This window comes from Bos mutus, chromosome 28 (genome assembly GCF_027580195.1).
Source record: "Bos mutus isolate GX-2022 chromosome 28, NWIPB_WYAK_1.1, whole genome shotgun sequence".
NCBI classification, from domain to species: domain Eukaryota; kingdom Metazoa; phylum Chordata; class Mammalia; order Artiodactyla; family Bovidae; genus Bos; species Bos mutus.
Genome location: NC_091644.1, coordinates 30,193,401 through 30,206,069, shown reverse-complemented (window position 1 = coordinate 30,206,069; position 12,669 = coordinate 30,193,401). Strand labels below are relative to the sequence as shown.

The 12,669-nt window shown below is 42.0% G+C and overlaps 1 protein-coding gene across 1 annotated transcript in view; it reads right to left on the bottom strand.

The window, feature by feature from the left end:
* Window positions 1-313: 313 nt before the first annotated feature.
* CCDC6 (coiled-coil domain containing 6) overlaps window positions 314-12,669 on the bottom strand; it is a 112,485-nt gene continuing 100,129 nt past the window's right edge. The window contains exons 8-9 of the mRNA XM_014477649.2: window positions 5,737-5,861; window positions 314-4,682 (exon numbers count right to left, since the gene is read on the bottom strand). Of these exons, the coding sequence (XP_014333135.2) occupies window positions 4,488-4,682; window positions 5,737-5,861 (320 nt within the window). The 3' untranslated portion in view covers window positions 314-4,487. The remainder of the gene's footprint in view (window positions 4,683-5,736; window positions 5,862-12,669) is intronic.

Sequence of the window (12,669 nt, the reverse complement as noted above, 5' to 3'; positions counted from 1 at the left end):
TTCCTTTTCATAATCTCCCAGGTTTATGGTTTTCAAGTGAAATGCAAGACATATATATATGGTACACTGCACAGATCATAAACTCACAGTTCAATGTAGTTTCAAAACCTCAGTACATCCAGATAACCAGCATCCTGATTAAGAAACAGAGCAGTACCAGTCTCTTTTGTTTCCTCTTCTTAAGCTCACCTTCTAAGGCAGCCTTCAGTATTCAGAATCCGAGACGAATATCTATCAGGAGCCACAGGGAAACAATATTCATTTTCTGACTCAAAGACCAGAAAGAAAGAGATAGGGTAGAAGGCTCAAGAGGTTCATTTTAAAAAATTATCTTTATTTAGGTTCTGATTCAGCACATGTATCAAAGGCTAATCAACATAAAGAAGTAAATAAGACATTAATTGGAAGTCTTACATCTCTCTAAATTCTGACCAAGAAATGTCAAGATTGCCACTATTAGCAGAACTCCAACCTAGTCAAGTTGTAGACAAGCTATTATGAACGACATACAGTGTGCACAGATACGCAGAGGCCGAAGACATGCTAGCACTTGGCTCTCTCCTCTTCCTCGCTGATGTCTTTCCTCGGGACGGCCCACTTTTGCTTTCCATGCCTAGTTCCCAATAAAGTCCAAAGAAGGCTCAGGGTCAACCTGATCCAACACTCTGCTGGAGGAATGCATTCGCAAACTGTTGTGCCTGCAACTTTGTTTTTGCCAGGATGAAGTTCAGATCGAGATGTACAATACAATCTAGACGACAGTGCAGACTAGGTCAAGAACTAAAGTTGAGCAGTAACCCCAGTTAAGGCATGAATGCACACACACACGCTTGCACACACACATCACCCACACTATCATGAACAGAAGATTCCTTCCATTGCCTAGCAAGAGGCAACCAGGGCTTGGCAGTTAACCGCAACTGCTGAGCACTCTGGAACATGCTCCCTAAAATTTTATCCTAACAGCTGTGTGTGTTTTATCCAAAAAAGAAAAAAAGAGAGAGAGAAAGAAAAAGGAAAGAAACTAAAAAAAAAAACAAAACACCCCTAACAACAAAAAAAGCAAAACCAAAACAAAACCCCAAAACCTAAAAACCCCTTAATCTCTTACAATGGCTCTTGAGCATGGAACTCACGTAGCAGCGTCAATGGCTGGCTCTTTAGTAATTTGGAAATAAAAGGTTGTTTTACTATGCATTTCTTTGGTAGTCATCGCTACAAAGTTATCAGTGTTGGTTACCTATAATACAAGTACTAGATAGAAGAATCAAGTTATGCAGAAATTATTTCTTCTGTATCGATAAGATAAAAATAGTGAGCTCTCCAAGCACAAGTTACTATGCTTTTTCTTGCCTTATTGTAAGGGCATCCTCTATAAGCAAGGCTTCGTGCAGGAAAAGTTCATGTCTACCTAACAAAGGGCGATAACATATTCTATCTTTCTACAATTGGAACAGTTAACAAAAATTCACATTATCCATTATTTCTGGTCAAATCAGTGAGAAGCCAATTACAAAGGGGCGGCAGCAGCACTTGGTGTCAAAGCCACATTCTGGTCACACATTCATTCCATGGTTGTGGTCAGGCTCTCAGGAGCTCAAAATTTCAAACTCCTTTCAAAGAACAAAGGAGTGAGTTAAATCAAATCTTAAATACTTCCACCATCTGCCACATCACTAGAAGTCTGTCTAGAAAGCCAGCATGCTGAATGACAGAGAGCAGTTCAGAGCCCAGAGAGGCATCAGGTGTCAGGGAAAGTAATTTGGTTTTGAATAAAAGGCATGGTCATCTGGCGACAAGTACTTACTCTATTAGCAGCACAGTGATAGCCAAGGGTCTCTGTCAGTGAGACAGGAAAACGAAGCTATTGAACCTGCTGTGCCTCCCACCTGCCTTCCAAGGCCTCTGGGAGTCAGTCCAGGGTTGTGGGTGGGCAACAGGAACAGCAGAAACTGCATTCAGCCCCCCAAAGACATGCTCCAGGTATGTCAGCTTCCTGTGGGCGAGGGGGCTTTTGCCTCTGTGCTCTTGACGTGGAAATCTCTGGGGTCCTTGGGGGCTAAACAACTGCCAAGGAGCTGCCCTAGCAGGTACTCCCCAAGTGTGACAGGCTCCCCATGGGGATACAAAACACTCCAACAGGACCCGGAATGGCATCAGTTCAGAAGAGTAGTGTTTGTTCTATCAATCCAGAATGTCCACTGGGAGAGGCAACAGATTCATAGTGAAAAAGTGTTATTTGAAGGAGCTGTGTATCATTTTGCAATGAAATGACTAGTCTAGGGAAACTGGCGTCACCTTCCTGTAGAAATCTGAATGTTAAGGACTGTCTCTAGAAGGCATTTATCAGAACTGTTTGCTCCTCCAAGTGCTTTTTCAGTCACCATAGGACAATGTGTTAACTTTTGTGCTTTCCGGAGATCGCTAAATTGCTAGCAAGCAGAGGGAAGATCATTACATTTTAGACTCTCTTGTTTGAATGCAAGACCCTCTATCCAACAGCACTGAAACCTACAGTCTTGTAGAAAATTCTTGTAAACATAGATCATATTTCTCCTCTAAGAAAAACTGAGAACTGTACCATGCAGGCAACACATGTTTGCCTGCTCTCAGAATTCCTCAAAATGGCCAGATACCAGGAGGGACAGTGAGCCATTGGTGAAATACTCAGGTTAGACAGGACCCCATCTGATTGAATTAAAAACCTCAAGCCTCAATAATCAAATGCCAAACTTCTTCCCCGTATTTGAGAACTGTACTATGATTATGTATATTACACATTATAAATAAAATTTATATAGACTTATGATTTCTTTCAAACAATTGAGGAGCAATGCTCTCAGTTTGGGGGTGGAAACTGAAAGAGCTAGAAAAAAAAAAATCCTATTGTTGCTTTTACTTTCAAGTTCTTAAGATGCTCGTCAAACACTATTAGCCAACAAGACTTTTTCTCATTCTGTAACTCTTAAATATGCATTTGAAGGCAAAAATGGAGGTTTCTCTACTGTACAATATTAAGTATCTACAATGTTATGGTTCCTTATACTTAGGAGTGTGTTCAGTAAAGAGCTAGCTATGAGAGGTGGTAGTCACAAAACATGGACTCTTAAAAATTATGGATAAATTAATTTTCAGTTCTCCGATTATATCCAACAGATACACATTCTCATCATAAAATATACATTCTCTAGTAAGTTATTTCCGTTCACAGCATATATAAATATGCAAACACAGGTGGTAAAAATCACTTTACTACCAAAGTACAAAACAGTAACTGCTGAAAAGCCAAAATAAAGGTGTTCCAAGTGTTAAGAAAAGAGTGACTCAGTGTTCCACTTTAAAGTGAAACCAAACAATTTATTTGTGCTGAATGAATGAAAATAACGCATTCAGGATATATTTCTTTGAACACTGCACTTGTTTTTACTGGGCAAAATAAGCAGTCCTCAAGGCTAATGTGCTACTTGCCTCTACAGCTCTTTCCTGCTAAGAGATAAAGTATTTTGTGGCCATTATACCAAGGTATTCCTATAATGTTCATTGCAAAGTCTTTTCTAATAGTATTTTTGCACCTTTAAAATATCTGTTCGAAGTCTATTTTAGGGGAACACAAGTAAAGAATGGAAAGGGAAAATAGCTGTTTTTGTTACAATCACACTGCCTTTGGCAGCAGAAATCACACAGCACGTTCTTATCAGCCATCGCAACCACCGGTGGGTAGTTAGCAACTCACAGGAGAGGGGGCTAGTGTGGGTAGGTTAACATCAAGGGTAAAGACAGAATCACACCTAGATATACAATAATTATCCATCCCACGTATATGGAAAAGATACAGCCATGTGAGCCAATACTTTAGGTGACCTCTTTTACAAGAGATGTGGGTGTTGAGATATACTGAACATACCCCATACAAAGTGTATCTGTTAGAAAGCTCTGTTAAACATGATCTTGGGCACTGATCCAGCTAACTTTCTGTTCTATACTGAGAGCTAGATTTTCAAAGGTCTGAACTGTAGTGCTGAATTATTGGTTTGCTTGGTAAACACCATTATAATGGGGGTGGGGGGTAGTCATAACAGCTCAGTAATTTCCTGCAAATTCATGGAAAAAAATATAAAAAAGAGATCCCTTTTTATTTTACAAACCTAAAAGCCAGGAAAATGAAGCTCTGGGGGCCAAGCGAAAAATTGCACACTGCTGCTTAACTACCAAAGAGTCGAAAAGCCGAGGTCCCAGCCAGGGAATGGACGCACATGTAGATTCAAGTAGAACACCGATGGAAAAAAGTCGTCTGTTTAGTGTTGTAGACCCACAACACTGGCTGCGTTTCCGACACACATTTACAACACAATGAATAGTGAAGCCTAGATAACCTCAGTGCAAATAAGTCAGATCCGAATATGCCAGGGAAGGAAGCCTTTGGCGTCGAGTCGACGGCTCCACTGTATGAACGAGTCCCCAGGTGGGGTCTGGACTAAGCACATGCGTTAAGGCTGGGAGGAAGGGTGCACCGAATGTTGCGAGGGGGCAGGCTGCGAGGTGGCTGCCGAGGGGACCGCGGGCTGCATGGGTGGCGGAGGTGGAGGCGGCGGCGGCTGGACGGGGGTCTGTGTGTTGGGAGACGGAGGCGGCGTGGGCCGTTTGAATTTGTCAGGACTGTTGCTTCTCCGCGGTGAAGGCCTCTGTAGAGAGGACAGGAACAGCAGGTCAGACCAGGCATACAGGCTCACCCCTAACCCAGCTTGACTCGGGGCTAAGGCTGCCCAGAAGCGGACCCACGGAGACAAAACACCAGCCATGTCCTTGTCCCTCCCCAGTGGTTTTCAAACTCGTCATGAAAACTTCAACAAGGTAGAGTGTGCACTGACACCTATGAAAAGGCTACACAAAATCACCATGACATGTGATCAAACGACTGGACTTGGGGCCTTCAATGAGACTGTCCAAAAATGAAAAAACAGCTGTCACATCCTCCCCTTAAACTTCTTCTCTCTGTTGTATGCCTCTAGTTCCTTCAATCCCTCAAATAAGTTTTCAATATCCTGAAAGCTATGGCTCAACCAAAAATGCCTGCTTTTATGTAAAGCTCATCAAACCAGCAAAACAGCTTCAGAAATATTTACACACTCTTTTTTTTGTAGAATAGGGTTCTTCTTTTCAAGATTCCCTCACTGGGAACACCCTCCATTCTACCCTGTTCTCAAATCTCTATTAGAGACATTTCCAACAAGCCTCTTATTCAACTACATAGCCAGCTCTAAAGAAAACACTCCACTGAGTAGGGTCCGAACCAGATACACATAAGGTTCCTTCTAATTTCAGGAAAGAAAATTCTGGATGAAACTAGAAATGAATCTAATTTCAGGAAGAATATTGAGGGTCAGCGAACTGTGAAGATGCAGACAATAAATACTTTTAGATGTGATGGCAACCAACAATAATTCACTATGGCAAGGAGCATAGAATTCAATCACGGCATTGGCCAGAGTTCAAAGTACATTTCATGAAGGGCAATTTTTCAAAGAAAGTGAAGGTCAAGTTTTTGCCTCCTGAGAAGGATTTCAGTTTCAACACCACAATGCGGCATCGGATTGCTGGGAGATATCTAGAAGTTTAGGATGAACTGAAGGAATAAGAAAGGTAAAGTTCCAAGGGCATCAACACCAGCTCCCACGTCGCTATAACAGTCGCTACCACCATCAGGCGTAAAGTGCTGCTTCCTGCATGGATACTTACTGTGATACCATGGGATGCTCCCATATGCTGCACATGAAGACCTGGAGAATTGTAATAAGACATTCCGGCTCGAGTCAGTGAAGTTGGTGGCGTGAAACCAACTGTGTGACTTGCATATGAGAGACCTGAAATATAACAACAACTTGTGAGTACTACTCTGGACTCAACTCTCTGGTGTCTTAAGCATCTAGGAGGCTTAAAAATAGGGAAGTTCTGGAACTTCCCTGGTGGTCTAGTGGTCAAGACTCCAAGCTGCCAATGCAGGGGGCACAGGTTCGATCCCTGGTTAGGGAACTAAGATCCCACATGCCTTGAGGCCAAAAAAAAAATGTAGAAGTTCTTATTCATCCACAAAAATGCAAACGGGTAAGAGGAGTGATGGGCTTACCAAATGGCCTGATGGATGGATAACAAAGGATATAAAAGTCAAGCCCTAGAACAGACTAGACAGTCCAGATATAAGTCCACGCATAAATGGTCAGATGATTTCAATGAAGGTGCCAGGAATATGTGATGGTAAAAGGGTGGTCTCTTCAACAAATGGTGCTGGGAAAACTTGACATTCACATCCATAAAGAATGAAACTGGAGCCCTAACTTACACCACACACAAAAATCAACTCAAAATGAATTAAAGACTTACACATAAAACCTGAAACCATAAAACTCCTATAAGGAAACACAGGGGAAAGCTTTATAACGTTGGTCTTGGCAATGATTTCTTACATATGACACCAAACACACAGCCACAAAAGCAAAGATAGCCAAATGGGACTACAGCATACTGAAAAGTTTCTGCTCAGCAAAGGAAATAATCGACACAAAGGTAACCTATGGAATGGGAGAAAATATTTATAAATCATGTATCAGATAAGGGAATAATATGGAATAATATCCAAAATATGTAAGGAACTCATCCAATGCAAAAGCAAATAAATAACCTGATAAAAAATGGGCAGAGAACCTCAGCAGACACTTTTCCAAAGAAGGCAAACCGATGGCCAATAGATACATGAAAAGATGCTCAACATCATTAATCATCAGTGAAAAGCAAATCCAAACCGCAACAGGATATGATCTTACATCTGTCAGCATAGCTATTAAAAAAAATAAAAATAAACATTTCTAAAGGTCGGCAAGGATGTGGAGAAAAGGGAACCCCGTGCACTGCTGATGGGAATGTAAATGGGTGCGAATGCTACAGAAAGCATTATGGAGCTTCCTCAAAAATTAAAAATAGAACTACCATAAACAATCCAGCAATCCCACTTCAGGGTATTTATCCAAAAGAACTGGAAACAGGATCTTGAAAAGAAATTTGCACCCACAGGTTCATAGCAACACTCTTCACAGTAGCCAAGACATAGACACGACCCAGAAGTTCCATCAACAGATGAATGGATAGGGAAAACATGATGTAAACATGCAGTGGAATATTATTCAGCCTTTAAAAAGAAGAAAACTCTGTTTTGTTTTTTTTTAAAGAACATGATGAACCTGGAGGACATTATGTTAACTAATAGAAGCCAGTCACAGAAGGATGGATACTGCATGACAACAGATACACAAAGGATCTAGGTCAAATTCATAGAAGCAGAGAGCAGGACGGTGGGTGACCGGGGGTGGGGGTAGAGGGAATGGGGGAGTTATTATTTGATGGGTATAACGTTTCAATTTTATAAGAAGAATAAGTTACAGAGATATGCTGCACAACACTGTATCTATTTAACAGTACTGTACAGAACAGTTAAAAAGGTGGTAAGAGGGTGGATCTCATGTGAAGTGCTCTTACCTCCACTAAAAAAAAAAAAAGTCCAGGCTTGAGAGGAGTACAACTGAGACATTACAAAAGTAGAAGACAGACGAAGTAAGAGTAGAGTGGAAAAAACAGAGTGAAGGGGTAAAGACCAGATGCAAGAAAAGGGAAGGTGTCAAAAGATACACCAATAATAACAAGACAAAACTGCCGTGTTTGTTGTAGCCACAAACGCAAACAAAAAGCCACCACGGAAAACTTGGCGACTTCAGGATATTAAACGAAGAAAACGAGAAGCTCTATAGATCCCAATGTTCCTCCCCAAAGAAACAGGTATTTAACCACTTCCCAAATTGATGTTCTCAAATTATGGCGCTGGGCAAGGCTTTTGAGAATCCCCAGGACAGCAAGGAGTTCAGACTAGTCAATCCTAAAGGGAATCAACCCTGAATATTCATTGGAAGGACGGATGCTGAAGCTGAAGCTCCAATACTTTGGCTACCTGCTCTAAAGAGCCGACTCACTGGCAAAATTCTGATGCTGGAAAAGATTGAAGGCAGGAGAAGGGGACGACAGAGGACAAGATGGTTAGAGGGCATCACCGACTCAATGGACATGAGTCTGAGCAAACTCCGGGACATAGTGAAGGACAGGGAAGCCTGGGCTGCATGCAGTCCACAGGGTTACGAAGAGTTGGACACAACTTAGCAACTGAGCAACAACAACCTCTCCTTCAAGGCTCGTCTCAAAAGCTCTCTAAGCTGGTAGCTCTTTCTCCTTTGAATTTTTCTTGAAATTAGTTTTTTTTAATTATACCTTCTAATTTTATCATAAATTTTTATTTAGAAATAGTTCATGATTCATAAGAAGTTGCAAAAATACTCCAGGATCTCTGTCTACCCTTCATCCAGCTTCCCTCAATGATGTCTTACATAACCGCAGCACATTGTCAAAACCAAAACAACTGACTAAGAGACAAACTCATTGTGTGTGTGTGTGTGTGTGTGTGTGTGTGTACACGTACAGGTGTAACTTTATCACCTGTGCTGATCCAAGTAATTGTCACCACAATCAGCACACACAATCATTACAAAACCACAAGCAAACTTCTTTGTGTTGTCCCTTTAACTGTTACGCCCTCTCTCTAATCCTAACCCCTGGCAAGGACTGATCTGTTTTCCATCACTGTAATTTTCTCACTTTGAGCATGCTATATTAATAGATATGAAATTATACAGTATACAATCCTTTGAGATTAGTTTTTCATTCATCACAATGCCCCTATGATCCTTCCAAGTTATTGTATATATCAAGTTAATTCCTTTTTAGTGCTGGGTAATATGTCATTGAGTATGGATGCACCACAACTTAACATTTTAGGGGACATAAAATACATGAAACTCATTATATTTGGCCTTGCATTAACAGTATTTTATTTCTTATGTTTCCTTAGGCCCTGTTGTTGATCATAAGCATTAGAGGCCAGAGACCATGTCTTAAAATTTTCTTTTTCTCCTAAGTTATAATCATCATATATCTGACCCTCAGGCCCAGGAATATAATAAAGGATAAAAATCCCCCCAAAAATCTAAATAGAAAATGCCTCCTAAACAGAATACTGTGGCTTTATGAAGTTATTGTTGGAATAAATTGCTCTTGCTCTACTACAGAAATGCATTGCCTAGAGCAAAAATTTTAAGATTTATACTTCATTGTCCACTAGCTCAAGATTGTGAATTAAAAAAAATGATTCATTAAAAGCAATTCATGACAAAATACCACTAAGCAAAATGAAGATACCAATGTATACATAAACAATAGAAAATCAACTACCGAAAGGGAAGTTGCAAGACATGTGGGAGGGGAGACATGGGGAGAGAAGACACCTGAAAACACTAAAATCTTAACACTTTGGATATAAGGATTCTGGATGGTTTTATGATTATTTCTGCTTCTTCTGACTGCCCCCAAATTCCCTCTAATGCACCTCTGCTAAAGGAAAAAAGATGGGATGGATGTGAGAGTTGGACTGTGAAGAAAGCTGAGTGCCAAAGAATTGATGCTTTTGAACTGTGGTGTTGGAGAACTCTTGAGAGTCCCTTGGACTGCAAGGAGATCCAACCAGTCCATTCTAAAGGAGATCAGTCCTGGGTGTTCATTGGAAGGACTGATGCTGAGGCTGAAACTCGAATACTTTGGCCACCTCATGCGAAGAGTTGACTCATTGGAAAAGACCCTGATGCTGAGAGGGATTGGGGGCAGGAGGAGAAGGGGATGACAGCGGGTGAGATGGCTGGATGGCATCACTGACTCGATGCACATGAGTTTGAGTGAACTCCGGGAGTTGGTGATGGACAGGGAGGCCTGGCGTGCTGCGATTCATGGGGTCACAAAGAACAGGACACGACTGAGCGACTGAACTGAACTGAACTGAAAGGAAAAAAAAAAAAAAAAAAACCACCATACAACCAAACAAAAGGCAGAAGTTTGAAGATTCTGTTCCTTTGGATATTATTTTAGTTCTACAAGTCATTCATGAAAACACTGTCTCTGTGAACATTGACGCACTAGAGATAAGATTTCTCCTTTAGCCCTCCCTGATCTGGCTCTGTCCTCATCACTCCATCAAGGCTGCTCTTGCCAAGGCAGGCAGCGTTCCTGCGCTGCCAGCTGCATTGCTATTCTCCGTTCTTTATTGCAATTGGCCTTTATTGCAATTGGCCTTTATTGCAATTGACCTTGGGGCAATGAGGACAGAGCTGACCCCTCCCTTCTTGCTGAAAGGCTGGTCTTCACCTCAGTGATATCGGATACTGGTTTCCTTCCCCTTCCCTGGGAGCAACTTCCCAATCTCCTTTGCCAGGTTTCCTCCTGTACATGACCTCTAAATATTACAGTCACTTCTGGATCAGACGGAAGGGCTTTTCTCTTCTCCCTGTACCTTCCATGACTAGGTGATCTTCTCTATTTTAGTAGCTTTAAAATAGAGTTTTTATTTTAGAATAGTTTTTGGTTTACAGAAAAGTGGTGAAAATAAGTATAGGGAGAGCTCCTGCACTTCACACACTCAGATTCCGTATTATCATTATTTGATCACACCACATGCTTTGGAGGATCTTAGCTCCCCACCCACTCCAGTACTCTTGCCTGGAAAATCCCATGGACGGAGGAGCCTGGTAGGCTGCAGTCCATGGGGTCGCTAAGAGTCAGACACGACTAAGCAACTTCACTTTCACTTTTCACTTTCATGCATTGGAGAAGGAAATGGCACCCCACTCCAGTACTCTTGCCTGGAAAATCCCACGGACGGAGGAGCCTGGTGGGCTGCAGTCCATGGGGTCTCTATGAGTCGGGCACGACTGAGTGACTTCACTTTCACTTTCATGCACTGGAGAAGGAAATGGCAACCCACTCCAGTGTTCTTGCCTGGAGAATCCCAGGGACAGGGGAGCCTGGTGGGCTGCCGTCTATGGGGTCACACAGAGTCGGACACGACTGAAGCGACTTAGCAGCAGCAGCAGTTCCTCAACCAGGGAGTGAACCCATGACCTTGGAATTGAAAGCGTGCAGTCCTAACCACTGGATTGCTGGGGAATTCCAACAGATTCCCTATTACTAACTTTTTATGCCACTGTGGTACTTCTGTCACAACTAACAAACCAACGTTGATACATTACTACTAACTCAGGTTCATACATTATCTGGATTTCCTGAGGTTTTCCCTATTGTCCTCTTCCTGTTTCAGGAATCCATGTTCTACGCATAGTTGTCATGTCTCATTAGGCACCTCTTGGTTGAGATAGTTCCTCAAACTTCCTTGTTTTTTTATGACCTCGTCAGTTTTCAGGTGTACTGATCAGGTATTTTACAGACAGAGTGTCCGTCTACTGTCTGACATTTTCCACGTGGGGTGATGAGCTTTGGGGAGGAAGACCGCAGAGGTAAAGGGCTCTTCTCATCACGTCATATCAAGGCTGTGTGTGTGCTAAGTCGCTTCAGTTGTGTCTGATTCTCTGTGACCCTATGGACTGTAGCCCACCAGGCTCCTTTGTCCATGGGATTCTCTAGGCAGGAATACTGGAGTGGGTTGCCATGCTCTCCTCCAGGGGATCTTCCTGATCCAACGACCGAACCTGCATCTCTTATGTCTCCTGCATTGGCAGGCGGGTTCTTTACCACTGGTGCCAAATGGGAAGCCCTCATATCAAGGGTACATACTACCAACATGACTGACCACTGTCTATGTTGACCTTGATCTCCTGGCTGAGGCAGTACCTGTGACGTTTCTCCATTATAAAGGTACTCTTTCCCCTTCCTTCTCACACGACATTCTCTGCAAGTCCTCATCTGCAGTCCATATTTAGAGATCAGGGAGCTAGTTCCATTTCCATGAGGACAGACTATCTGCATCAATTATTTGGCATTCTTCTGTAATGAGAGATTTATCTCTTCTCCCTGTCTATTCACTTAGCCATTTATTTAGATCAGTGTGAACTGATGGATATTTGTTTTCTGTTTGGGTTACAACCTACCATTACACTGCTTATCGTTCAAATGTTCCAGCTTTGGCCTCTGGGAGCCCTTTCGGCTAGCTCCTGTGTCTCTTGGAACTATCCTTATCTTTGTGTTTTTTGCGCTTCTCCTTACTATGTTGGCAGAACTGGAATGTCCACATTCATCTCATATATTCCCTGCCCCAGGCCCCAGAAACATACATTTCTCCAAAGAGCCTCAGTTCTTTTACCTGGAGACAGGAATTAGAAACCAAGGCAGGGGCAGCAGCTATGCTTGTTGCTAGTGCAGTATAGATCCTTTTAACAACTTCATTATCCCCCATGCCTACTGTAGGCACATGAAAACATGCTAAGTGGGAATGGCTTTTTCTTAGGCTATATAAAATAGTGAACAACTTCAAAAAAATTGCTGGAAAAAATAATACTCTGTATAATCCACATGTACAAGTCCACATATAAGCGAGAACTTTTCGTCAGTTCTGGGAAACGTTCCTTTCAATCAAGTTGTGAGATAGCCCTCAAAATATTCCAACAAGTTAATGAAAATACAAGACTGCCAATGTTAACCAGAAATGGTAAGGGAAGAAGAGCCAAAATACTTAAAATGGAAATGAAAACTACAAACAGCACAGTTCCACTGAAGCAGTGATTAGATATTCATAAT